General features: G+C 41.3%; 2 protein-coding genes across 6 annotated transcripts in view; one reads left to right on the forward strand and one right to left on the reverse strand.

Moving 5' to 3' along the window:
* The window catches only part of kcnab2a (potassium voltage-gated channel subfamily A regulatory beta subunit 2a), a 75,185-nt gene extending 71,153 nt beyond the window's left edge, over window positions 1-4,032 (forward strand). For all 4 annotated transcript variants that reach the window (XM_063910201.1, XM_063910203.1, XM_063910202.1 and 1 more), the window contains one exon: window positions 441-4,032. In XM_063910201.1, coding sequence (XP_063766271.1) covers window positions 441-530 — 90 coding nt within the window. In that variant the 3' untranslated portion in view covers window positions 531-4,032. The remainder of the gene's footprint in view (window positions 1-440) is intronic.
* megf6b (multiple EGF-like-domains 6b) overlaps window positions 4,020-26,891 on the reverse strand; it is a 51,848-nt gene continuing 28,976 nt past the window's right edge. Inside the window, exons 1-34 of one of the 2 annotated variants that reach the window (XM_063910196.1) lie at window positions 25,794-26,040; window positions 23,031-23,153; window positions 20,619-20,744; window positions 19,784-19,906; window positions 19,249-19,371; window positions 19,008-19,145; window positions 18,660-18,782; window positions 18,313-18,435; window positions 17,670-17,837; window positions 16,800-16,931; window positions 16,540-16,668; window positions 16,295-16,423; window positions 15,659-15,793; window positions 14,777-14,911; window positions 14,545-14,670; window positions 14,322-14,453; window positions 13,796-13,924; window positions 13,587-13,718; window positions 12,941-13,069; window positions 12,719-12,847; window positions 12,303-12,431; window positions 12,084-12,212; window positions 10,277-10,405; window positions 9,334-9,462; window positions 8,711-8,839; window positions 8,440-8,571; window positions 8,212-8,340; window positions 7,871-7,999; window positions 6,975-7,103; window positions 6,700-6,828; window positions 6,133-6,261; window positions 5,917-6,045; window positions 5,207-5,335; window positions 4,020-4,954 (exon numbers count right to left, since the gene is read on the reverse strand). In XM_063910196.1, coding sequence (XP_063766266.1) covers window positions 4,887-4,954; window positions 5,207-5,335; window positions 5,917-6,045; window positions 6,133-6,261; window positions 6,700-6,828; window positions 6,975-7,103; window positions 7,871-7,999; window positions 8,212-8,340; window positions 8,440-8,571; window positions 8,711-8,839; window positions 9,334-9,462; window positions 10,277-10,405; window positions 12,084-12,212; window positions 12,303-12,431; window positions 12,719-12,847; window positions 12,941-13,069; window positions 13,587-13,718; window positions 13,796-13,924; window positions 14,322-14,453; window positions 14,545-14,670; window positions 14,777-14,911; window positions 15,659-15,793; window positions 16,295-16,423; window positions 16,540-16,668; window positions 16,800-16,931; window positions 17,670-17,837; window positions 18,313-18,435; window positions 18,660-18,782; window positions 19,008-19,145; window positions 19,249-19,371; window positions 19,784-19,906; window positions 20,619-20,744; window positions 23,031-23,153; window positions 25,794-25,959 — 4,398 coding nt within the window. In that variant the 5' untranslated portion in view covers window positions 25,960-26,040 and the 3' untranslated portion in view covers window positions 4,020-4,886. Of the gene's footprint in view, window positions 4,955-5,206; window positions 5,336-5,916; window positions 6,046-6,132; window positions 6,262-6,699; window positions 6,829-6,974; window positions 7,104-7,870; window positions 8,000-8,211; window positions 8,341-8,439; window positions 8,572-8,710; window positions 8,840-9,333; window positions 9,463-10,276; window positions 10,406-12,083; window positions 12,213-12,302; window positions 12,432-12,718; window positions 12,848-12,940; window positions 13,070-13,586; window positions 13,719-13,795; window positions 13,925-14,321; window positions 14,454-14,544; window positions 14,671-14,776; window positions 14,912-15,658; window positions 15,794-16,294; window positions 16,424-16,539; window positions 16,669-16,799; window positions 16,932-17,669; window positions 17,838-18,312; window positions 18,436-18,659; window positions 18,783-19,007; window positions 19,146-19,248; window positions 19,372-19,783; window positions 19,907-20,618; window positions 20,745-23,030; window positions 23,154-25,793; window positions 26,041-26,891 lie in introns of those variants that run through there. The other variant, XM_063910195.1, reaches the window with a different exon arrangement.

The raw sequence follows: 26,891 nt of genomic DNA on the forward strand, positions 1-26,891 counted from the left end.
CAAAGGGTTTTCTACAAGGGATTTGTTTTCACTTAATGAGATTAATGGGATATGAAACTATACATCTATTTGAAATGCAATTATGTAAATTAACTTACACTATTCTAGAGGTGTTGCTGTGTAATGAGCACGTTTACTGCAATAAGTGTAGTACTGTTGAGGTTCCTTAAACTCCAATTTTGAAAAGGGGACTTTTCTCCAGATCAGCATTTTTTTTAAATGTATTTTGTAGTATTTTTTTATCCGATGTGACGATCTAGAAGTTAAAGACAGGACAGCCCACTTCAGGTGGCAGCTAGAAGAAATTAAAGTCACCATTCAGTGCTATCTAGAGGCTGCGACACGCAACTGCAGCCCATTCCTAAAGATGTTCTCTGAAACAACGACCAAACGACTGATGGTTCATTTTGCAAACCATTTGTGTCTATCCCCTGTTGCAGGTTCTTCCAAAGCTGTCATCGTCCATCACACACGAGGTGGACAGCATCCTTGGGAACAAGCCGTACAGTAAAAAGGACTACCGTTCCTAACGCGCAGTGCGCCCTCCCCCCCCTGGCAGGGCTGCACAGGTTGCAGCTGCAGCGCCCCACCTTTGCCTGATCCTCTGTTTGCTTGAGCTTTTACTGAGTGAGACCCTGGCGCATGAGTCTGGCCACACCAAGGCCACCCAGGGCACCTCACTCAGAGTTACAGGGATAAGATAAGAGAAAGGGGGGAAAAAATACTGTCACCTCCACAGGGAAGGAAAGGAAGGAAGACAAAGTGGAAGAGAGGTTAGGGATATGCGCTCATACTTAAATCAGTTATACATTCAATTCAGCTGAACGTATTTTGAAAACCGTAACAAAAATACCTTTTAAGAAAAAGAAAAAAAAAGCACACGCTTGCTTGGCAGCCAGATTTCTCTTATTTTTTATTTTTGCTTTTCTTTTCTAAAACTGAATGCAACTAAAAGGAAGATAAAGTTAATACGAATATACGAGAACTACTCTGTTGCACATGTACCATAGCCATGCATTTGTTCCTTGGACGTTCTGTTTACATAACACCCGTGTACTGTACTGTACAAGTTGGTCAAGGTTTCTCTGAAAAATCTTTTGTGTGTGTTTGTGCGTTGTCAGTGTACGAGCCTCCCCATGGGCTTTAACAATCAGCACTTTAGTATTGTCAGTATAGGGATGTTCTAAGGAGGGGAGAGGATGCGTATTACAATAGTCTTATCTCACAGCCATTGCACTATAGATTAATATCTCCTGCTAAGCCACTCTCCTCCTCATCCTCCCTTTTGTGTCAACACTGTCTGTACGTCGGTCCAGCCTGATGCTCCGACTCTCCTGCTGTCTGAGTGTGGCGGCGGCGGCCTAGATGAGGAGGGGGAATGAGGCTCCTCCTCCGACTTTACCTGTGAAATGTCCATGGCGACGAGTCGGAGCACCTTGTCTGCCACTAACGAAGAGATTAGCTTTCATTCATCCCTATCAGTAGGAACCACGTTAAATGGAATGCAGTGTCCCCTGGCCTCTGTTCTCTGTTTTCAGGCTGAGGATGTACTGTAGGAAGTGGTCATGTCAGTGCTGGCTCCATATCTCATGGAAACTTCTCCTTGATCAAATTTTGCTCAAGTGTTTTGCCTTATTTACAGTTGTATCAGACTCCGCTGTGGGCTTTGGCGTGTAAACAGCTGCCCTTTCATGTCCCCAGTACAAACTGTAACGCTGACTAGTGGAGGCGACATTAGCTGCGAGGCGGTGGTGGAGTGTCCAGTTAATCAGTGTGTGGCAGCAGCTCAGGGAACAGAGCAGGTGGATTTAGACGTGTGTTGGCATGCACATGGTCAGGAGGTTGTATTTACTCGTCTCTCTTTCTTTCACGTTCAGACACTAGGCAGGACCGGTGAACATTTAGCGTGGCTTGAGCCAAAGATCTTCCTCTTCTTCTTCATCTCTCTTTAATGACACACCCGAGGGTTTCACTCTCACTTCCTAAAAGATTATAGAACTCATCTTGGCGCATGTGCTGTCCAGCTTGTTATCTATCAAAGGGATGGACTTAACTCCATATATATATATCTATATCTTTACTTGATCACGCTGTTATACTACAGTCGTTAACAAATATGTCCTTCATATACAGAATGCATAAATACAGCTAATTGCTTTAGAATTGGTAAGGTTTGTTTCAGGCGACATGACCGAGATGTGTCAGAAATATAACTGCAGATTTTGACACCGCCCTATATCAATGTTTCTCCTTTGGGTGCTCTCTTACTGTGATTAAAGCACAAGTGGATAGCATGTTACATCCTCAAAGCATGGACCCTGTTCACCCAGCCTACAAACCCTACGGGACGAGTGAAGTGACCTACTCTGCTTACTTACCACGTGTAGGCAACAAATCTTAACTAACCGCTGTTTAACTGTTGATTCTTAGCAGACAAATAAACACGTGAAGAGAACGGTCATTTAAGTGCAAATGATGACATGAATGAGGTGGAAGTTACTGTATGGGATTTGTGCGGACGAGGTCTGCTTCTCCACTCCTCCTAGGTTATTTTTTAACAGCAACAATGTGATTTCATGTCTCTGCTGTAGATCCTGTTTGTGTGTATGGGGAGGGGGGAGCAACTACACGTATCCCTTGCTTTAGCCTGTTGTATTAGTTGATCCCTGTATACGTTTGGTTTGCTGTGTCTGAGTGTTTTCTCAAAAGACGAGAAAAAAAAGCAAAGAACATTTAGTTAATTTAGTCTGTGGAGTTCCTGTGTCTTCATATGTTTATCTGCAGGGAGTTGGGAGGACGCTCTGAGACTTAAAGTTCGGCATTATGAGAAATACGCTTATTTATGCTCTTACTGAGAGGTAAAATGTTGACACCGTATTTATATCTGTCTGCTAAATATAATTACAACTAGCAGCAGACTATGTAGCTTAGCATTAAGTCTGAATACATAACAGTAGTGTGATGCGCTCATCTGCCTAGCAGCCACTCTGAAGCTCAATATTCAACATGACATATCACGTTTAAAGGTAGGGGAAACAATATTTTAGTGGGAAAACAGACTTGTACTGCAATAAAATAGCAAATTGACATATTTTACAAGTTTAGCAAAACATACTTGCAATAAAACCCTTGAGAGTAGCTGGTAGGCAGACTTTGTAAAGGCCATGGTAGCTGTATTTCCTGTTCCCCATTCTTTATGCTAAGCTCAGTTAGTCGGCTGCTGGCTGTAGCATCACATCTACTTTACAGACGTGTGATATCAATTTACTCCAAAACATAGAAAACCAATAAGTGCGTTTCCTAAAATGTCAAACTTTCCCTTTAAATGGTAACGCTGTGCATTTAGTTTGACCATCAGTGTTATTTCCCACTGTGCTGACCTGCCCATCGAAGATCTTGTGGTATAACAGGTTTCTGCACATTGTAGGAATAACTCTAGTGTTTAAGGCTGAAGTGTTGTTAGCTGGTGCCCTCGCCTGTGTAGGAGAAATTCATGCTTTAAGAGGTCCTAGTTTCTTCATATTTTCTGTTCTAACATTTTACTGACTTCAGAAATGAAACCAGACCCCCGAATGGACAGAGCTTATTTTACAGAAGGTTGTAGGTTATACAGAGAATATATTTTTTATGTTTTAGCCTTTAATGCAGAGGAGAGAATCAGAAAACTGTTTTTATTTTATTTTTCATGATGCTGCATTCTTCCTATCAGTAGTGTATTGATTTAAGACTGACAAAAACAAGCAATTTCTTTGTGTTGTGTATGCATTTATGAGGAATGCTCTGAAGTAAATGCAATTGTCGACTGAATTCACTCTGAATATGACGTAGTGAGAGCCTGGTATCTCCTGTACATAGTTTCACCTTTGTATATATTTCTGGTTGTGATCACCTCTGCCTTTTCTCTTTTCTTTTTTTTATGTTCTTTTGCAGGCGTTGCTATCTGCACTGTGCTTGAATCTGAATTTAGACAGGATGTACAGCTTCGATCTTCAATGAAAATGAAATAATGATAAAATAAGAATGGTAAACAAACATCTGTGTGTTTTTATTGGCATTGGTGTAAAGTATTCTGGGTGTACATTTGGTATATCTGCAAAGTGTCGTTTATCCATTGGAAATCAAACAATGCATTTTAAACTACATACAACTGAGAAATATAAATATGAAGCAATTTATACACAAAATCAAATATTTAGACTCTTAATCCCCAAGAAGGTGCATATACATGTGTAATCTTAAGTGTCTGTAAAGTTCCAGCTGTGTTAAGGCATATTTAGCAAACAGGAATGTGTTTACCTGTGATATTAAACAGTAAAGGTCTGAATATCATTATAATCTTTGTCCCACTGTAACATAGCACCATTGGACTGAGGTTAGTACTTCATATTGTATAGATTGAAACACAACATCGTAGTAGTGGCATGTCATTAATCTTAAACTGCCTCAGAGGTTGCATCATATCCAGCGATTTCCGTAAAAAATAATATTTTATACACAGTACCTGCAAAAGGTATTTAAAGGACAAAATATGAACACAAAAGTGCAGTAAACGCCCATAATCTCCTGACACGGCACTCTACGGATAAAGTCATTTAGGATTTTAATCCTGAAGACTAAAAGTGTGTTTTGTTCCACTTTGACCTGAAGAACATCACACAGTACCACTGTGGTAGGTCTGGTTGACAGCTCAAAGGACACTTAGGCAAAACAAAAAAAAATCATCCAGCTCAGGTCCAAACAGGAAACTGCAGTTCTCATCCGAGAGTCTATTTCCCTGTAGGTCTTCCAGCTGCCTGCTACAACTTCCAGTCACAAGCTTCCACTCACTCGAGTCACTTCAGTAAAACATGGCCGATCTGTCCCCGTTGTAGTCTCGCAGGCAGGTGCTATAATGAGTTTTCGTGCTGCATGTCTGCTCTGCTGCTGTTCCCGTAGTTGAGATGGGGAGGTCCGCCTGAGGAAAACACATTCATATTTGATCAGAACAAACATGACTCGACAGAAAGTGAAGCCCTATAGGAATGCATCCCTGTCAGCACTTTAGTTATTTACTCTTATTTCACAGTCAGCTAAAATGTCACTTCTGTCCTGACTCCTGGGTCAGCAAAGCTCCTTACCTGCTGTCAATGTGAATGCAATGATGAATACAATAACTGATAAGACAGCAGGAGTGTGTGTCAGTCCGGCTGGTTAGTCATTATCCTACCTTCTCGACAGGACAGCCCGATCCAGCTGTGCAGGCAGGAGCAGCGGCCGTTACGTCGGTCACACTGTGAGCCGTTGTTACACTCACAGGACTCTGCACAGTCAGGCCCGTAGTGATTCGCGCCGCAATCTGACACAAAACACAGTTCAATAAAAATACACAGATATTGATGTCATTTTCTAAAGCAATGGTTGGATTTTGGGGGAAATAATCATATTACCTCTCTGGTAGAAGGATTAGAATATTGACACCACTGTCAAACTACTGTTCAGCTTTAAAATGGTGGCCCAATCACCAACCAATGCAATACAACATGCTTTTTCAACCAACCTTTTTCAAACTCAGTAAAAGGATAACTCATTTCAAAGTCAACCTGAGGTTAATCTCAACAAATATATAGTTTACCAGATTTACAAAAAGATGCCTAAAGGTTTGATTGCTGGGTTGACATCCCACAAGATTAAAGTACAAGATGCCTGCTTTAGCCAGTTAAACCACATGTTTAGGTTTTGATTGACTTGCACTGGTCTGCACCTCACTGAGTGTGCACGCTCAAACCAAGGTAGTTTATTTTTTCATATTTAACCAAGCAATATCGTTTAAATTGAGATTTTCCTACAGGACATCCTTTTTATTTCGATTCTGTATTTCACAACCTATTTTCATCAACGATAATTATATCTAGAAAATCGGAAAATTGCTATTGATACCGATGTCACATCTGAGTCCAGTCCTCCCGGAGGAGCAGAGGCATCTTCCTGTCACGGGATCACATGGAGCGTCATCTTCACAGTCACACAGCTTGGCACAGCCAGGACCGTACGTACCCTGCTCACACACTGAGGAACAAACAAAGGACAAATTAGCCCGAGAATTCCCCCCGATCCTGGTATTATATTGTGGTGATCAGCTGTGATGTGACTTACCTCTGTGACAGCGAGCTCCGCGGGATCCTGTAGGGCAGATGCAGTGGCCCGAGGCTGGGTGACAGGAGGCTCCGTTCATACAGTCACACTGCAGCTGGCACAGTGGGCCGTGGAGACCGGGAGGACAGGCTGAGGGCAAGGGATTAACAGCATATGATTTAAGGACGACTTTATGGTTTTTAATGTTCCTACTAATTAGTCCAAACAAGGGTTCCCACGCCTTCTTAAACATAACATTTAAGGACTTTCCATGCCAATTTAAAGACCAAACACGGCATGGTTTGAGACAAAGATCAAGGTTAATCACTGTTACAACACTGAGATAATTTATATTATAACAAACTGAATTTACATGAAATAAAAGACAATTAAAAAGAGAGCTTGAATAATTAAATAAAAAAGACAAAGTGTGCATTGTTGATTTAGTGAACAGCAGCAGGACAGGGGAATGCAAATTCTTATTGTAATCAAGGAAATACCTCCTAAAGTAACGTTAGTTAACAGCAGTAAAGCTCTATGCAGGTTTTTTGCATTTATGACACTTGTGTTTTTCCCTTCAGTTCTCACCGTGTTCACACACATGTCCATAGAAGCCTGGACCACACTGACACACCCCTGTCACTCTGTCACAAGTAGCTTTATTTTGACAGTCACATGTCAGCTGGCAGTTGGCACCAAATCTGCCCTCAGGACATTCTGGGAGAAAACAAAAGAAACAAACTGACGTTACACCAGTGACTTATTTTGGATTGAGCATGCTACGGCAAATCATACATTTGTTTTTGAGCAGAAAGTTAATAAATAAGATCCAGAAACAAGAAGTATTGTAGGGTGTGTGTCACCTTTATCACAGTTAGAGCCAGTCCAGCCCAGGCCGCAGGTACAGTTTCCGGTCACAGAGTCACACACTCCGCCATTACTACAGTTACAGCGTCGGACACAGTCCACCCCAAACCAGCCTGGTGGGCAGCCTGAGGGAGAAAACACACCGCCAAATTAAACTGCAGAAAACATCTGGCTTTCTTATCAGAACAGAAAACTCAAAACACGTACTGAATAGTTGTACCTCCTTAAAAATACTTCCTGTTGTTGACAGTAACTTCAACTGTTACAGCAGATGTCAGAAATGTGTTTTCCTCAGAAAGGAGCCGTTTGCTGCTCTACATTTTTGTACAGTAAGAGAAACGACTTATACAGGCATGAAAATTGCCCAACCTAAATAATCCATCACAGTGAACACAGAGTCGGTGACACTAATGGTAACTGGCACAGAGGAGTCTAGACTTTATGATCAGAAGGACTATCATCTCAGAGATATGTGGTTGTTAAGAGGTCAAAAGGACAGAGATAAACCAGAAGTTAAATATGACTGATGATGTTTGAAGCCAATTCTAAAGTCAGCTTTGTTTCCTCACTATAGTTCAACTGTACATTCTTTTTTTCTGTCTTTATTCTTTATTTAATAAGATTTACTATCCTTAAACTTGACAAATAATCAGGAAAAACACTGAAGAGGAATCTAACCTGTGATGTGATGCACCATATCTCTAAGCTTTAGCCGCCACCCCATCATTCAGGTGAAGGTTATTGCATACATGTGCACTGATTGCAGTTTCAAATGATGGACCTATTTCCTACTAAATGTGTCACTGGTCCTAAATCAGAAAAGCTTACTTTCTACATCGATAACTGTAAAGACACTACAAAATAAATCAGAATGTAAGTATTGAGAGCTCACCTTGTCCACAGTCGTCTCCTCTACGTCCGGGGATGCACTCACAGCGTCCGGTGAGCGGGTCACTCTGAGCTCCGTGTCCACACAGCACCGTCCGAGCGCAGTCCACTCCGTAACGCCCCGACGGACACGCTGTCAGCACCAGGACAAAAGCAGATACTTGTCATCCCATACTATCATTATCATGTGACCTTGAATAATCTTTTATGATTGTTCAATTACAGAATTTCTTATATTTTATGGAGACTTAAAAACACATTACTCAAATTGTTTTAAATAAATAAAAACATTATTATAACAATGAGTTGTGTCATATTTTTGTTTTAGGCTCCAGACGGACTCACTGATGTTGCAGCTTGAGCCTATAAATCCTGCTGTACATTCACAGGCTCCAGTGGAAGGAATGCACCTCCCTGCGTTTTCACACTGGCACTCGCTCTCACAGTTTGGACCATAACGACCCTCTCCACAAACTGACAATGAACATTGAAACAGCAGAAAATTAATAATTTTAAAAGGCTTTTACTTTAGTATTATGTGTCTAAGAGGTATAAATATACTGTTTTACGTACTTTGGTCACATTTGGGGCCTTGGAAACCTGGAGCGCAGTAACACAGGCCAGACACCGGATGGCAGAGCTGGTTTGTCTCCGAGCACTGACAGACCTGGTTACAGTTCTGTCCAAATGTTCCTGGAAGACAAGCTGATGGAGGAACATACACGTTTGTTAGAGAAGTTCTAGCTTTCTCATGCATCATAAAAATGTCATTTAACGCAAGAATGAGTTAATAAAAGCATCTTCATTTTGTCCTGGAGGCAGAAGTCGGTCCTGCAGCACTCACTCTGCTCACAGCCGTTTCCTGTGAATCCAGGAGGACAGCCGCAGTCTCCAGAGATGTGATGGCAGGATGTGCCCTGAGTACAGGAGCAGTGCTGTGTGCAACCCTTTCCATACATGCCCGGCAAACACGCTGAGAGGAAACAAAGTGGAAATAATAGGAAATAATTGTTCCTGTAACTGGGAGAAATTTGGCACATTATCCTTTGCAAGGGATGCTGCTTGTAGATATATACCACTGTATTTAAGGTCCACTGAAAATGATAGGTTTTTATACATTTTTGCTAATAGGAGGTGTTAAGGATCCCTTACAAAATAAAATATAAAGGGATAGATAAAATGTCACAAAGGAAAAAGTATTTTTTAAATGTAGAACTTCATAAGGCTTTAAAACCTGAACAAAATCCTTAACACTCAACAATTAACCAAAGGTAAAACATGTGAGACAGGATCACTTTCCAGACAGACTTGAAATAGTGTCAGTAGCAGGAAGTAGAAGTAACCACAATACAACTTGGAGAAACAATTATCAACATGTCTGTAAGTCAATAAGTAAACAAGTGCAGAACACCTCCACTCAGCAGTGGTTGTGAGTGCCCCACAGTGTCTTTAAGGTCAGGGTTGTACCTTTGTCACAGAGTTTTCCTCTCCACCCTGGTGGACACAGACAGTCTCCGGTGACATGATGACATGAAGCCCCGTGCACACACTGACATCTCTCCTCACATCCGGCACCAAATAACCCTGTCTCACATGCTGAGCAGAAAAGGTGCAAATTAGAGGTTATGAAGTAGCTCCAATTAGGTCAAAGTTTCTGTTGGATCATTAGTTCTGCTGACACACAGTGAAGTTAGTTTCAGGTTGGATATTCAACAGATATTCACCCCAGCCCTCAGCAGTCAGAGGACGGTTAGCTCACATCAGAGCTCTTGCTCTTAATCACAGGAGCTTCATTAAGAACCATCAATAAATTACTTTATGAATGAAACAAACCAATGTTTTTAATACCCCTGCACTAACTTGCTTAAATTAGTGAAACGTGTGTTAAAAACCATGTCAAAAATGTGTCGTATGTTGCAAACCTTTTTGACTGAAGTGAAGTGAATTGATTTTGCACACATACTTTAATGAAATATATTTTAAAGTTTTGTTTCAATAGCTAACCTCTTTTTATTGGATGAAAATGCAGCTTTATTTATTATCTTGATTTTTTCTTAATAGCTTGCTGAGTTGTGTATGGATTTGGAGTCACTGATTAAGAGCTATTCATAGAAACTCAAATGATCTTCTATTGAAACAAGTTTGTAATAATCCCCCCCAAAACTGTGCCACATAGGACACATGTATTATGTATCTTTTGAGGATACATTTTTACTAATATGAACAATTTAGACAGGAAGATTTGTAAAATAACAATCATTTATGATGGTCCCTAAGTGAAACCCTATAGTTACAAGTAGGGGCTCAGATACAATCCCCTGACTGCAGGAGCTACTGGAGTTTATGTCAAATAACCAACCTAAAACCAACTTCACCAAAGTGTTTTGCTTTGGATATGAAGTAGACTCACCTTTCTCACAGCGCTCTCCGATCCAGCCGGCGCCGCAGCTGCACTGTCCGGTCTGTCTGTCACACTGGCCGTTGTTCTCACATTCACATTGCTGAAGGCAGTCCGCCCCAAACCAGCCTGACACACACTCTGTTTAAACACGCAGCAGTGTACAAGTGCAGAAACACACAAGTGAGACCAGAGAAATAAAATAAACAGATCATGCAAATAAAAAATTCTCCAAAGGAAAACACAACTGTTTTTGGTTTGTCTTGGGTTTTTGAGAGCATAAATAGACAGCTGCATTTTGTTACGCAACCCTGTCTTGCAGAATGACAATAAACAGTCCTTAAATCCTTGAACTATATGTGACAGGGATGTCATATTTCTGCTGAGAGCTGCAACATGTTTAGATTTTCTGATAATTTACAGTTGGACTAAGTATGGAGTTGGCAATCAGAGGTATTAGCCATAGAGTTTGAGGGTAAAGGCATTCCAGTGACAGGATTAGAGGTTTCCTGAGCATGAAGGGGGGGCCTGGGCCTGGCACGGCTCGACAGGGAAAAGTTGTAACAGGCACAGAGGGAGGATAGTGTGTGATGAGGAGCTCGGAGGGAGAAGGAGCTGGAATGTCATCGCTGGGTCGACATAAACTTTGCAGAGCAGACTCGTCTGTGGTGCAGAAACAAACTCTGCCAGCCAATAGCCAGACTGTAGGCACACACAAATGAACTAAGACAGCGGATCGAATTTCCTGAACACAGTAGAACAACCACAGGCCTGCGTTTTAAATATTTACTCCAGGGTTCAGGTAATGTTATTTTTCTACATTTCTGTCCAGATTAACTAACATCATTATTGCTGTGCAAGACAAAGCTGAATTCAGCTATTTTGTAGAGCTGCGCAAAAAAACTAACCCTAACTGTACAGAAAAATCCCCAGATTAACATGGATGAATGTTTATACATCAGTGTGTGTATTCATTTTCTCCTTTTGGATCAGCTTTGAAACGTTTGTCGTGTTTAATTACAGTGTGATGAGTGAAAGATGTTGGTCTGTTCGCTGATTGGTTGGTTCAACTTCTGCTTGGATGTCATTGGTAAATTGAATGGCATACTATACCATGACTTTATTTAATTTATACTATGACCTTTTTTGACAATTTCTATGACTGATGATTTTATCAAGACTTTTCATGGACAACTACACCATTTTTTATGACTTTCTTGTAATGACTTTTTTATTTTGCCTGAACGCCCTGAATCACTTCATCCACTGATGAAAGCCAATTATTTACCAATAATGTTATTATTGTTATAACTTTGTAAGTAAAGCTTGTCGCAGTGGTAAAGTGCTTTATAGTTAGATAACAATAATCTAGCAGGAATAGAAATATACAAGTAAAAACAAGACTCTGACACGGCAAGACACACTAGCCTGTATTTAGCACTTTTCCAGGTTAGCCAAATTTATATGGAATAGAAAACTAAGGCAATTTAAACAGACATCAGTTCATTCAGCTTTGACCTATAGCACTTTCAGTCGCACAGTTTTCCAGTGTGTCTAGGTGTTCACTTTTGGTTATAACTCCAAATGAAGAAACTACTGAGAAAGTAAAGATGTTGGCATACGTACCACTTGTTTCTTGCCAAGGCTTTGCCCTAGCAATCTTAGAGTTGAGTACATTATTATAAATGACGGCCAAATGTACAAAAATAAAACCAGAGTTGTAAAAAAAAAAGAGAATTTTCCTAAAAATCATCCATCTGAAGGTGGTTTTGTGGTCACATATACGGAGACTCTTACTCACAGCTTCTCTGAGTCTTACCAAGTTCACAGGCTGTGCCCGTCCAGCCGCGGGAACACGTACATTTTCCGTTGGTTTTATCGCAGGTGGCTCCGTTCTGACACAAGCAGCGCAGCCGACAGTCCGCACCGTAAAACCCTGCAGGGCATTCTGGGAGAAAAAGACGCACAGAGAAGACCATCTTGAATGTACTCACCTGTCATAAAGATGATTACTTTGCTCTGTGTTGTGTTCACTCACCTTCAGTGCAGTTGGGAGCGGTCCAGCCCGCCGTGCACACACACTGCCCACTGGCCGGGTGGCAGATGCCATCGTTACGGCAGCTGCAGGTTTGGTTACATCCTTCCCCATAGAAACCGGTGGGGCACGCTGCCAGGAGACGGACAAACAATATGATTACCTCCTGATGAACTTTGCTGATCAAAAGTGGAAATTCCAGTGTCTGGTAATTGATACAGGCCATAGCATGGGGAACATTGAGTCGGAGCTTTCTCATGTGTGACTGGGCTGGATTTTCCCAAATAACTCTGAAACCAAGCATGTTTTTGTTCCATTGTGAGTCAGCGCAGCAAAGATGTTCTTGTGGCCTTGATGCTGCTACACGAAGGTCTACAAATATATCAATGTTTAACCTTCATTGGGCAGCTGTAACTTACTCAGGTTGCAGAACGGACCGATCCAGCCAGCAGGACAGGAACAAACTCCGCTGACATGGTCACAGCTTCCTCCATTAAGACACAAACATTTCTCCTGGCAGTCCAGTCCGTAGAAACCCTGAGGACACGCTGAAAAACACACACAGATGGGAAGACTGTTACTGACATATATACATCTTATTTGGGTGTGCTTGTTTTGTTGTGCAAAGTATTTTCACTTACGCTTTTCACAGAAGCTTCCAGTCCATCCCACCTGACAGGTACAAGCTCCACTCACATGGTCGCACAACGCCTTGTTGTCACACTGACACCGATGGCGACAACCAAGACCAAACCTACTCGATGGGCATTCTAATGGGAAAATCACACACTTAAAGTCATGACTAGAGATATGTAGCTTCAAATAACTTAAAAAAAGGTCATGCTCATAGATTTTAAATAAAAGTGGATGTAGTTATTGAAACGTCCTGCAGGGTCTATAAATGTGCATAAAGTATTCTGATTGATGATTCTGTACTACAGGTTTTGAAGCCTTGAGTTTGACAAGAGGGTCACAAGTTTTTCGCAGGATATTTGTTTATTTTACACACACTGAAGGAACAAAAACACCCAAAGTTGTGCTCAAAAAAAGTCTCAGTCTTCATACCTTCAGCTCAGACTGAAACATAATTCAAATGAAGATAAGCGCCTGTCAGTGCGCAGGATTTTCAGTTGTTTTTCATATGACATGACCTTCTGGTGTGTCATTACTTTATAGCCATTTTAAACAAACAACCACTTGATGACATGATCATTACATTACCATCATAACATATCATGACAGATTAACACTGTGGTCGTTTAAATGCGTTAACACATAGATACATACTCTGGTGGCAGTGTGTTCCTGTGTATCCAGCCTCACAGTTGCACAGGCCCGTCGCAGCGTCGCAGCTGCCATCTCCGTTCCTACAGTCACATGCTTCTGCACATTCTGCGCCCCAGTGCCCTGCATCACAAGCTGCGACAGAAAAACCAAATACGAGTGAGATCAACACCTTTTACTGTTGAATGCAAATGTTTTCTCAGCACTGTTACCTTTCCTGCAGTTGTGTCCGGTCCAGCCAGGAGCGCAGGTACACCGCCCACTCACCGGATCACAGCGAGCATTGTTCTCACACACACACTTCATCTGGCATCCTTGACCAAAACGTCCACTAGGGCACGCTGAGCACGGAAAAAAAAAGCAAAAAACGAAAGATTAGCCTTGATGGTTTACATCAAGGCTAATCTACCAGCACTTCATAGAAATGCATGAAGGCACAGCAAGTTCCCATGACAGCCTTGGTACTGAGTTTCAGCCCTCAAATGAGGCTTTAAGAGCCAGTTGGTTGTTTGAAATGGAATTACATTAGTTCTTCCCAGTGAATTATGTCTGAGGTTTTTCAGGATGAGGGATTTTAACGAACAACCTTAGTGAAAAACCATTCCTCTGCCTTCTGACATGTTGCTCTATTTCTTGTCCAAACTGCACCACAGAGTGATTTCCATATTCCAAAGCGCTGCCATTGTCCTTTAATGCATGTTGCTGTGGAAAACTAAAATGCCCACTGCAGATACTCACAGTTCTGGCAGAATTTGCCCATGAACCCCGGGGCACAGTAACAAGACCCGTTGTGTTTGTCACACATGCCTCCATTCTCGCAAAGTGGGCAGGTTTCTGTGCAGCCTGGACCCCAGGAACCCTCCGCACACACTGTGGAAAACATTACATTTTTAGAAATAATATTACGTAAAATCTGTGTGTTATCTCTTCTCGGCTGTAAAAAAAATGACTTTGCACTCACAGTTCTCACAGCATTTTCCTGCTGTCCCCGCCGGACACTTGCATTGTCCCGTCACTTTGTCACATGGGGCGCCTGTGCAGGTACAGGGATGCACGCAGCCTGTCCCAAACGTTCCCTCTGGACAGTCTGACACAGGACACAGAGGGGAGACTTGTCACAACACAGGAGGACAAAAACGGAAAACAAATTGACCTTAGTGTGTGAAAAGTGTGTCCTCTGTAGAGCCACATACCCTGATCACAGTTCTCTCCATAACGACCAGGAGGGCATTTTCGTTGGCAGTCTCCAGTCACATGCTCACATGACACTCCTGGTGGACAGACGCACTTCTTTTCACAGCCGGCTCCGTAAGTACCTGGGTTGCATTCTGTAAAATAAACAGGGCGCTTACTTATCATGTTAAGACAACCGTAACAGGACAATGGAAATAATCCTACTCTCATTTAATAAGTGTATTCATATGGGCTCCAAGCAGCTGCTAGAGTGCTATTGTCCTTTAACAAATTTGTTCTCCTTTCTCCTTTAAAATGTTCTCATCTTAATGTGTTTGTGCCGCTAAAAAAGGCCAAACTAGAATTGGTAAGTATGCTAAATTCCAGCTGCTACTCAGATACATAAAATGACACTCATTGACCCAAAGTGGGCCCTGTAACAATCAAGTTGAGGTGTACTAAAAGTAAAAGGTTCATCAGTGTTATCTCTCAAAAGAGCTGGTTGTCCTCAATGGACTCATACTGTACAACTGTTAGGATTTTGAGTCTCTTTATGGATTATATCAAAAAGCAAATGGACTTTTCTTGCTCCTCACTCCTCGTTGATGTACTGTATGTGCCCCTCTGAGCACGGCTTTACATCAGCCTATGTGGACGTGTTCATTACAGTGGCTGTGGACTGAGATACAGTATATCCTGGCCTGCATTTGACATTCATTCACTTTGGTATCCTTTGTTTTTCCTTATGATTTCTCTAACATCAAGGATGGAAGAAACGTTTGCATTATTTCAAATAAGTTCTAATAAAATCTGTCATCTGTAAAAAAACAGGTACATACTCCTCAGAGCAGATTAACCCCGCAATAAATATCTGTTGATGACCGTTGTCACAGTGTGCTCACCTTCCTTGCAGGTGCTGCCCTGGTAACCAGGTTTACAGGCACAGGTGCCATGGCGACGGTGACACTCCAGAGTGTTTTTCTGGACGCAGTGACACTCCTCCGAGCAGCCGGCACCGAAAGTCCACCTAGGACAAGCTGAAGGAGAAGAGGCACAGGAGATTATATAGGGACTGCAGCTCTCTATTAAAATTGATTGAAAGAGTTTAGTGATCCCGTTTAAAACATGTTTGGGACTGGCCCAAAGCTGTATAGCAGTATTGTTGACCCTATTAGAGCCTCATATCCTCAGGTCAGGCTTTAATCTAAAGGTCACTGCTTTTGCGAGTGGCCTGAAAAGCAAAAGCTCACACTTAGCACCTAAGCCACCAAAATCAATGGCTCTGTTAAAATAATTTAATTAAAAACATTTCTAAGGAATTGTTGTATAATAAGGTCACGTTTTATTCCTTTTACAGTTTTATATTATAGCCACATACACTTACATCGTGGTATAATTTGGGTTTTATTTTCTGGTCACACGCTTGTTTTATGTAATCTTGAAATGCTAGAATGAGCGTGTCGATTAATGCTTTTATAATCTGGGGGACCTGACATGTGACTCCAGAGGGGAGGTAATGTTAGGACAGTGGGACTTACGGAGGTGGCAGAAGCGTCCGTAGAGTCCAGGATCACACAGACAGGCGCCATAGGTCCGGTGGCAGCGCCCGTTATTGGCACAATTACACTTTTTATTACATTGCTTCCCATAGAAGCCCTTAGGACAGCCTGCACACAGGAGACAACATAAAGCAGACTTCAAATAGCTACCTCTTGTTGTGGGAAAGGAAAGATTTCACTGAAGATTTAAAAACTTTTGCCTGGGACAACAGAGTGGAACTCACCATCCTGGCACAAGTCTCCACTGACCCCAGGCGGACAGCGGCAGCTGCCAGTGACTGGATCACAGCTGGCACCATTTTTACACTTACAGGGGAAGGAGCAGTTCTTACCAAAATATCCCTCTGGGCAGGCTGTGAGAATAATACAAAGGATCCATTACTGCTAATCTGTCATGCCTGACTTCATAATTTGATACAGTAGCGTGAGTATGAACATGCGTTTGTGTTTCAGGAGTCTCTGTTTATGTTGAGCCAATCCTCACTCTGGTTGCAGACGATGCCTGTCCATCCATCAGGGCAGTCGCAGCCATTTTTCCATGGATTACATTTCCCTCCATTAGAACAGTCCTCACATGACAAACTGCAGTCACTGCCGAATGTGTCGTGCAAACACACTGAAAACAAAAAGGCAAGGAATTAATTCACACTGCTCTTTAGCATTAACATGAAGGTCACAGTGAAGTATTTATCTAATTATCTTTTTAATGTCTAGACTTTAATTATGGCTTTAAATGATCACAAACACTAGCTTAGAAACTGTCGAGGGCTTATTGGGGCAGAACATTTTCTCATTGGTCAGACGTTATGAATATGTAAAGGTTGGCAGAGATTCATATTAAAAGTTTCAGTGTATTTAGGAAAGTGTAGACACCATACAAACATTAGAGGTTGTTTTGAGATCAGCATTAACAAAGAAAAGAATAACTTCCACAAACAGACCACACATTTTAGTTGAATGGACAACCTTTTGATCCCTGTCAAAAAACGCAATAAACCTCAATTTGTCTTGCAGACGTCTCTCCTGACAACTTCTAGTAACATCAAATGTTCTGCTCTTGTCAAAAGAGTTTTGGGTGACACAAAACAGAGCCTATGACTTCCTGGCACAGGCTGCCAGGGTTTAAAACTCTCAGCATTCCTGCCAAAAAACGCTGCGGTGTGACGGCAAAAACCGACAGTCTGAGAGCATTGAGCACATTAATGAACCCGCACCATGTGGTCTGTTCCCACCTGCAGTAAATGAGACTGCTTCACCTCCCAGGAGTCACGCTCAGGTAATTAGACACAGCTTCCTCTATATGGTCATGTTTGGTAAATGGCATCGATAGAGGGATAAGTGGCGGGATACTCACCAAATTTCTCTGCTAGGTTACTCTCAGCCCTCAGCTCGCCCTCGTCGTCTTCATAGTCGTCGTACCGCTCCAGGGGTTGGTTGTAGTCCTGCATCAAGAGCAAGGGGCGAATCAGAGGCAACTCGATGGCACCTCCGCTGGACAAAGCTTCAATTGCATCTTCTAGTGCTGCAGGAGATAAACAGGAGAAGAGTCAATTACACCACACTACAATTTTCTTTTTTTAATACCTGAATAAGTGAAAACAAATCTATGACGTGGATGAGACATTGTTCTTGCAACAAATGTTATGGTATGTTAAGTAAATAACCTACGTTTTTTGAGTTCTTATAACTGAAACTTGTTTTGTATGTTTTCTATTTGTTTTCAGTTGAGAATACATGGTATTTAAAATGCATAACATATCTTTATTAGTATTATAAATGATTTAGGTCTATGACGCATTAGAGACATTTTCTCCACCTAAGGTAATTCAACTTAACATGAATCTCCCAGCTCTTTTAACCAAACAGACTGTATGAAAAGCACAGTTGTACACAGGATGTTTTTCGCAGTGTGACATCAACAGTTGGTCAGGTTTTCCGTTGGCATGTCTCTGGTGTGATACCCAATCGGCCCCTCTCTCTATAATGTTGATACTCACGGACGCAGGATAGCCGGTCCTCGTCCAGACGGAAACCCCGGCGGCAGAAACACTGAAAGGATCCCGCGCTGTTCTGGCACGTGTGATCACAACCGCCATTAACAGCCAGACACTCGTCTACATCTAAACGACACAGACACAAACAATTTTCCATTTGAATCACAAGAAAAGTTGAGAGAAGCCGAAGCTATTTAAACCGAGCAGCTCTTAGCCACTTTACATGTTAAACTTAAACAAAGACAACACTGAGCTTAAAGAGTCAAACTTGAACCCTCACAAACCCAACAGACGTAATGTTCAGCCTCATTGAAGTATCAGTGCCATCCACCATTTGGATTTAATCATACCATCACAGCTACATCCATCTGAGTTGAGTCTGTATCCTGCTGAGCAGTAACACTCGTAACCTCCGGGGTAGTTGGTGCAGTCCTGCTCACAGCAGGAGCTCTGCTCTCCACATTCGTCCACGTCTGCCAAACACAACAATCACAGAGAATAAAATCATAATTTCAATGTTGTGATGTGCTTCTCTGCTCACTCACAGACACTTTTTATGAGTTCATGTAAACTGTAAATCAGGTTTAACAGTCAATTAGGGTCAATGTACAGAATAGCAGCACTTAAGCTAAAGTCAGTCAGCCAAAGACAGTTACTGTACTGATGTCTCATAATTAGTTTACATTGCAGCTTCTTACCGAGACAGGTTTTGAAGTCGTCATCGAGTCTGTAACCTTGATTACAGGAGCAAACCGGCCCGTTGGTTGAATGTTGGCAGTGGTGCGAACAGCCGCCGTTATCCTTCTCGCAGCTGTTTACGATCTCCATCTCAATTTCTTTTCAGTGACAAAAGAGATATGGTTGTTTAATGATTGAAATATCTTGTAGCAACTAAAGTTTCTACGCATGAGGTAATATGACGAGAGGGTTAAAACTGACTGTAACACTGTTTCCCATCGGATCCCAGCTCGTAGGCAGAGTTACACACACAGGCGTAAGAGCCCAGTGTGTTGTGGCAGCCATGAGCACAGTAGGCCTCTGCTGTCTCACACTCATCAATATCTGTGACAAAAATATGTTAAATTAAACAAAATACAGGAATACATATATGTGCATTGTAGATTCCATGTTTGCACTTGAAACAATCTGAGTGTTGAGAGAAACAAATGTAAGAATCATTATTTTCTTTAAATTATTCTTAAAATTGCTCCTTGTTTTAAACATGGCAAACCCGTTTAGTGGATTTATGAAACTTTCAATTTTATCACACAATCTTTTCCAAAAGAGTTTCCTAAATTTAAATGGAAATGTAGATTATACTTCCATTTCTCTTGTGTTTCCAACCTTAAAACTTGCCTTCTGAGTCAAAATGGCCGTTTCCTTTATGTATCACCTTATATTTTTATAATTTGCTACTACTTTGCAAGATAATCAATCTTTATACTGTAACTGTTAGTATTACAGGTGAATTTACCTTCACATGTTTTCCCGTCTTCAGCCAGGATGTAACCAGCTTTACAGTCACAGTGAGCTTTCCCACCATCAACCCGACACTGGTGCATACATCCTCCGTTCTGTTCTGCACAAGGATTCTGCACTGCAACATAAAAAGAACAAAGCAAAAATATAAATCCACCGGTGTCAGTCGGGGGGTGGGGGGGGACAACGACACTTCTGGCGCATTGTCAGAGAAAACTGTAAAAACTGACATCTTAATGCAGAGCAGGTGGATAGCTCTAAATTCAGACTGCCATCCTGCACCTCCACCTCATCTCTTTACTGTTCTCTCTGCATAGTTAGTACGTGAGTTTGACTTGTGTAAGCCTGTCAAGCATCTGGAATAATGTTCAGCTCTGCAAATTTAGAGGAATCCACTCTCAGCCAACAATTACAAAGTTAAAGCATCAGAGAGACAGTTATTTCAAATATACTGTACATGTGTATGATTGCCTACACCCTGATGACAGTGCAGTTTGGAGACTACAGAAATGAAAACCAACAAAGAGTATCTAAATACTAATTTGAAAAAAAAAGACTGTTGTGATTCACTCTGATTTGATTTCTCTTCCCATGTCAGGGAATCCTGCTCCAGCACAGACATCCTCTCAGATAATTACAACTGGCAGCAGATGCAGAAAATGTCATTTTAATGCTATAATCAAATCTGGAGAATCACACCTTCACAATCTTCCAAAATATTCAGTTAATTTGGCACTCTTTCCTTCCCCATTTATTATTCCTCCTTTCTGTCTTGTGTCCTGTGTTGATGTGTCTTTAGTGTTGCTTTACACCAGAGTTCGGGAACTCACGTTTACAATGCTTGCCGTCCTCGGCCAGCGCGTAATTTGGCTTGCAGCGACAGCGGAAATGAGCTACAGACTGCTGCACACAGTAGTGCTCACATCCTCCATTGCTGATGGCACACGAATGAACAGCTGAAAAGGTTAAAAAAATAAAAGGAAACATTTAGAGACACGTCAAGGCCAGAGAAAGTGAAATTTAGAGACTGGAAGAAAGGCAGTCATAGCATTATGAGAAAAAATCCACCGTCTCTACAGGAAAACATCAATGCCCATAAAGCCAAACTGCAGTTTTATGTAAGTCTCACAATTGATTTGGTTTGACTTCTGATTTGCGGTGTCACATCCACAGGAATGATTTTCAGGGAGGTCATGAACGCTGTGCTGACATTACTACAATCAGCGAATACCTCTGAGAATTGTTTTGCTCTGAGCCACAAGAAATCCATCACCACAAAAGGGCCAAAAATCACAGAGAGGTTTGAATGGCAGGACCTCTGTGATGGACAAAGCTTGTCCGCTGATGAGTCAAATCAATCATCTTCCCTATCCAGGTTTCTCTACTTCATGGGAATTGACGAAACCTCGGTCAAAGAGCTGGACTCATTGCCTTCAAGGAAAAAAAACTGGTAGATGGCGAGCAGCCGGGTGCTATCAAAGATGATGTTTTTCTTGCTTGAAGGCAGGAGTCAAGATCCATCCATCACAAGTACACGTCAAACCACAGAGAGCTTTCCAGCTCAAATATTATCCAGCCACATGCTAAGTGTGTGGGATCTCACCTCTGCTGGCAGATCAAGACCAGGATAAGACAAACAGAGGTTGAATTTAATGTGAGGACATCTTCTGCTTCTCCCTTAGACTCTGTGCTGACATTTATCGGTGTGAACAGCATGGTCACTCTGAACATAGTGAAAAAAATACTCTTATTCACTTATAAGGAAGTAATAATTACTTCTTGGTCTATTGGTGAACATGCACAAATTTTGCAGCTTGCCTCTGCACGATATGAACGCTGCAGCCGCACAGATAAGCTCCACCGGGGAGTCAATCCAGATGTGCACTGTGATTATTAGAGTAATCAGTCATTTTCTTCACACAACAGCTGTCACACAAGGGCCTCGTAGGGACAGTACGGTCGCAGCTACGGTGCCTGCTAAATAAGACAATGAGACCACTTCGCTTTATGAAGCCAAGAAACACATGCTGAGTTCCACTCTAAATGTCAGGACACTCTGTATACATTCCTGACTGCAGACACCGGTGCCAGGTTTATACTCTTTTCTCGGTCAGCTATTTCTGAAAAACCAAATTCTAATGTTTCTGGCATGACAGGAACAACATACAGCTACAGCAGAGGTCAAGAGTGACAGCATAACACGCAGATCTGTGTGGAGCTTATGTGAGTGTAGAAATAAATGGAAAAGGTAATGAAGGGAATAGTTGGAAAAAACAAGTAAATCAATCCTTGTTTTTTTTTTTTATCTCACTATAATACTTGCGATACTTTGTTTAATTTTAACTAGGTATATTATGTGATGAATCTCTCATTTTTTATTTAAAAAAAGATTAGGCAGCAGAGGGGATTAAGGCACTGTGAAGTTCAAACAGGGGACAGTTTCTTAACCTAGGGAACTGAGTCCACAGTAGTGTCCATACAATTGGTCAGTTCATCAATTAATATGGAAATACACTGCCTGGCCAAAAAAAAAGTTCACAAGCCTATGGGAGGCAGTGCTATGACGGGACACCTATTTTGATGATCAATTATTCAGACCTCTTTGGATTTGGATAAGAGATTTTTTGTATTTATTAATAAATCATCATCCACTGATTCATCACAACCACATTAGCATTAAGTTTGAGCTTCAGTAGATTGATGTTTGAGGAAATATCAGATGGAGTTGACTCCCTCCCAAGAAAAGTATGTTTTTACAAGTTAGCCACTAATGGGAATTTTAAATCCACAGAGTGTAACTCAGTTTAGTATTACCAGCAAATTTTGTTTTAATCATTTCACAATGGGGCTTTATATCAGGTTCAGAGGGGTCTGTTACTGCAACATCATATACAGTATCTGGTTTACATGGTTAAACGACAATGAGATGATGATGGAATAACATCACATGCAGTAAATACTTACAGAGGAGTTCCTCCAAAACAGAGTGTTCAGTGTTTACGTGAGTTTTGAACAACTGGAGCCAAATCACAAAGGGGAAATGTTGCACGTCCCCACACTACTAATTAAATCAAAGGAAGGATGAAACATCAAATCAAACTGCGATGGTGACATAACTCAAAGTGTGCTAACGAAGCCCTAGCAGGGCCAAATGTCCTGTTAGGAGTATTATTTCCCTGTGAAGACTGCTGACCTTTCTCCCAGCTTTTAAAGTGTTAGCACATAGCGCTAATGTTCCTTACCGATGCAGGTGCGGCCGTCCACATGCATGCGAGAGCCCGGGTGGCATTCACAGTAGTACGAGCCCCTGGTGTTAACACATCTGTGCTGGCAGCCTCCATTATGGACCTGGCACTCATCAATATCTGTAGGGAGGGAGGGAGAAAAGAGGGGACAGAGGCAGGCAGGAGAGAGATCGGGGACAAATTAGTGCAATTTGACTACATCCCCTCTTATTATGAGAAAAAATTGGTCACAAGAATGAAGCTCAGATGAGTTGCCAAGCTGAGGGAGGAATTTCACACAGGTTTTCGGATAAAGATGCACTCCAAGAGGAAAGGGGATGATAGATGAGAAGGGAAAGTATTCTATAAGTGCATTGCAACTCAAACAAACAAATCTCCCATGTGGTAACAACTACTGAACATTAAAAACCCAAATTTAAATTCCTTAGCTTCTTCCGAAGTCCCTTGTGTGCAGCAAAACATACGGAAACTCAAATCAGAGGATGCAGAACATACACATTCCTCTTTGCCGATCGTTGAGATTATAAACAAATACAAAAAAGGGGTTCTTTCTCTGGGAAAGTGGTGGTTGGCCTTGTAATGTGACCCGATTTGAAATGAAAGAAGCTGGGTTCCTAAACAACTTATTTTAGGGGTCAGAGACTGATAATTTGTCTTCTGAGTTACGCAGCAGACCCCCTGTGAGATAAAAGCTGATCATTTAAGCTCTGCTCTGTTTGGACTTCTGCCTTCATCATTAGGAACATTAGGACATGAAGTCTGACTAACCTCTCCACCAGCCCAGTGACCAGTTACCTGTTTCCTCAACATTACTCAAATTATCATGGTGGAGTGACTGAAAAATATGGTGTGGCACATTAAAGAGGTGAGTGTGTCTTTTGGCTGAAGCATGATGTCGGTAAAAACAGTTTGCACATCAGAAGTTGAATATTTGGTTAAAAAATGTCTTGTTTGAGGATGGTCCAAACTCAGCAAGAATAGATTTTAAGAAATTCAGAATAGTAATTCCAGTGAAAAAATAATGGTTTTATAAGCTAGGTTAATTATATAATTTATTAGGGTGGATTATTTCCCTTTTGTAATTGTGTCAATGAAATGTTTTTGTGTTGTTTTTACTTTCTCACCACTGACCACACTCTCTGTGTTTGAGGCCTTCAGGCACTGTGTTGTAAACAATGTTATAAACAGTTCAGTGAAAACAAACATCCACAAAACACTTCTCAACATTCATTATAGTTTGAATCCCCTCTCCCTAAAAGAATAATAGACAACATTGAACCCCTCTAGGAAAGAGTAATTTGCAAATAAATACATGTATACAGTTTCCTTTATATTTTGCCTTTTAGCGCAGTTTTTTCTGACAGTCTGAAGACATGCCAAGTCAAACTGCCTATAGATGTCATTATGACTGTAGATTTAGATGTATCTGTGATAGAGAGAAATGGTGGACCTATCCTCTCACAAAATGTAAGTTAGGAAAGCAACCAGGCAAGGAAAAACTGGGTGAGGAAATGGATAGAGAATAGATGGATAGACCACTTTTGGTGGTACTGAATCTATAATCTGAAATTAAAATAATGTAACATATTAAAACATACTTATACTAAACACATTCAGCAGATATGGAGTCACATATGGCATAGCAGGACAAACCTCATGTGAGCCTCATCAAAAATAATACAATAAATAAAACTGTCTTAGTACTCAATGTGCTTCACAACACACTGATTCTACCCTAGTATTAGGATAAGAACCAAACTGCATTGTATGAACATAAAGCGACTTTAATTTACTTGCCTAATGGTTCCAGTAAAACCCTTTCCAGGCATCTTAATTCAAGAAAATCCTACAGCTCAGCCCGTCTACTTCCAATTATATCCAACAACATTTTCAGATATAATGTTGTGGCAGAAATTAGCTTCTAAACTTTCCTCCTCTTTGTTTATCAGCTGCCAAACTCCAGCTTCACTTTGTCCAGGAAAGCTGGCAGAAACCCTCCATTCGTTTTTCCATCCTCTGGTTTGGTTTTTCATGAAATGATCCAGCGCTGTTGAGCTGCTGATCTTCTGTAGAATGCAACGCACAGTGAAGCCCCTCCAGGCTGGTTTCCACTTCCAGAACATGATCCCCCTAACAGCTTGGAGCCAAAGCCTCCGCAGACGTTGGCTTATACAGAAACACAGTAATTCACTGCCTGCAGCCACCTACAGCACGATGTATTCATCATGGAAAACTATTCTGGTCCGTTTCCGAAAGGTGATTTGTTGGTACACATAATCCATTATTTTAAATAGCCATGATTTATCTTCAGGAATGACATATCAGCAGATCAGAGGGAGGATTGTCAGCAATACGGTTATCATTTTTTTTAAAAACGTGCTTCATCTCGTAAATGTATCCCCAAGCACTCTTCCCAAACATGAAAAAAAAATATACAGAGATAAAAGTATTGACATAATCTGGTGAGAGCTATCTGGTTTCTAGTCTTGGTAGTGTTTCCAATACTACACACTTTTCCTGATTCATAGTTCATGTTTCATGTGCTCTAATATGTGTAAAAGCAGTCCTCCCCTTCTCTGATCAGAGACAGTGCCAGACAGCAGACTGAGGCTCGGAAGAACACTCCGACTCCTGTGAGAGACTCCCTGCATTAAATCTTACTGTATATTGACTTGTTGCATGACACAAAACCTATTTTTAGCATTATAGCACTGCTACTTCAGCTTCATCTGCCTTTTGGCTGTGAAATGATCACCTTACCTGCAGCTGGGGAGAAATGTCTGTAGCCATTGTATCCATGGTAACAGTGTGGCCTATAGCAAATCCTCCTGTAGTAATTCTGTGGATAGTTTGCTGCAGATGTCAGGTAAGCCATCGCTTCAATTAACACCAAAAACAAAATCCACCATCCTGATGACAAAGTCATGGTTGAAATGTAATGCCTTACAGAAAGGTTTTTAAAAATATTATAATATTTACTGAAAAAATAAAGCAATTCAATCGTATTTTTTCTTTGTAAATTTGCAATGAAAAATTAAGTGGATGACCTGCTCTGCAGGTGCTGAATCCTGGTCTGATGTAACCGGGTAAATACTTCTTATTCACTCTGACTCCTGATTTTTCTCTGCCTTCCTCCATCCCCCTCTCTCATTTCCCCCTCCCATCTAACCGAACTAAATCTCCATCGCATTAAAGATCCTCCTCTTTCCAACACTAAAGGTATATCCAGTGGTCTATGAATTACACATAAATACCTCTGCATTTTCCAGCCGACACTGATTGATGTCTCTCCCTGAAAAATGTAGAAAACTTTAAAGGGCCACTGCATTTTTCAAAGAATATTATGAGATAAAGGGGCAAGATTTATGAGTGCACATCACTCTGGTGTTGGAGCATAAAGAATGTGAACAGAAGAGTACGGGCTGTCTATATTTTCCCTTTGATACTGACTTATATATTTCTTTTAATGCCACTCAAGGAAAGCCAAATGTTATAAGTGCCAGACATTCAATCCAGTGTTTAATATCTAAACATCTGAAAAAGGAATGAGCCTTGCAGTAAAATCATCTCTTCACGAGCTAAGCACTGTGCACTCTCATGATCTGCCAACACATACACACAAACACAGCAGCAGCAGCAGCACTGTGACGGCACTTTATAGAGTTTATGAAGAGCAAAGCATGGTCATGGTCAGCATCACTTCCCCGATTTGAACAGAAATGGCCCTTAAGAGACCTCTGCGGGATACAATGACTGCAAGCTTCACTTCTTATGACCTTTCTTTTTAATAATGCAAACTTAAAGCTTCTGTAACATACACCTGAATAATCATTACATCAGGCCACAAGCATCTGAGAA

The sequence above is a fragment of the Eleginops maclovinus genome, chromosome 20 (genome assembly GCF_036324505.1).
Source record: "Eleginops maclovinus isolate JMC-PN-2008 ecotype Puerto Natales chromosome 20, JC_Emac_rtc_rv5, whole genome shotgun sequence".
NCBI classification, from domain to species: Eukaryota; Metazoa; Chordata; class Actinopteri; order Perciformes; family Eleginopidae; genus Eleginops; species Eleginops maclovinus.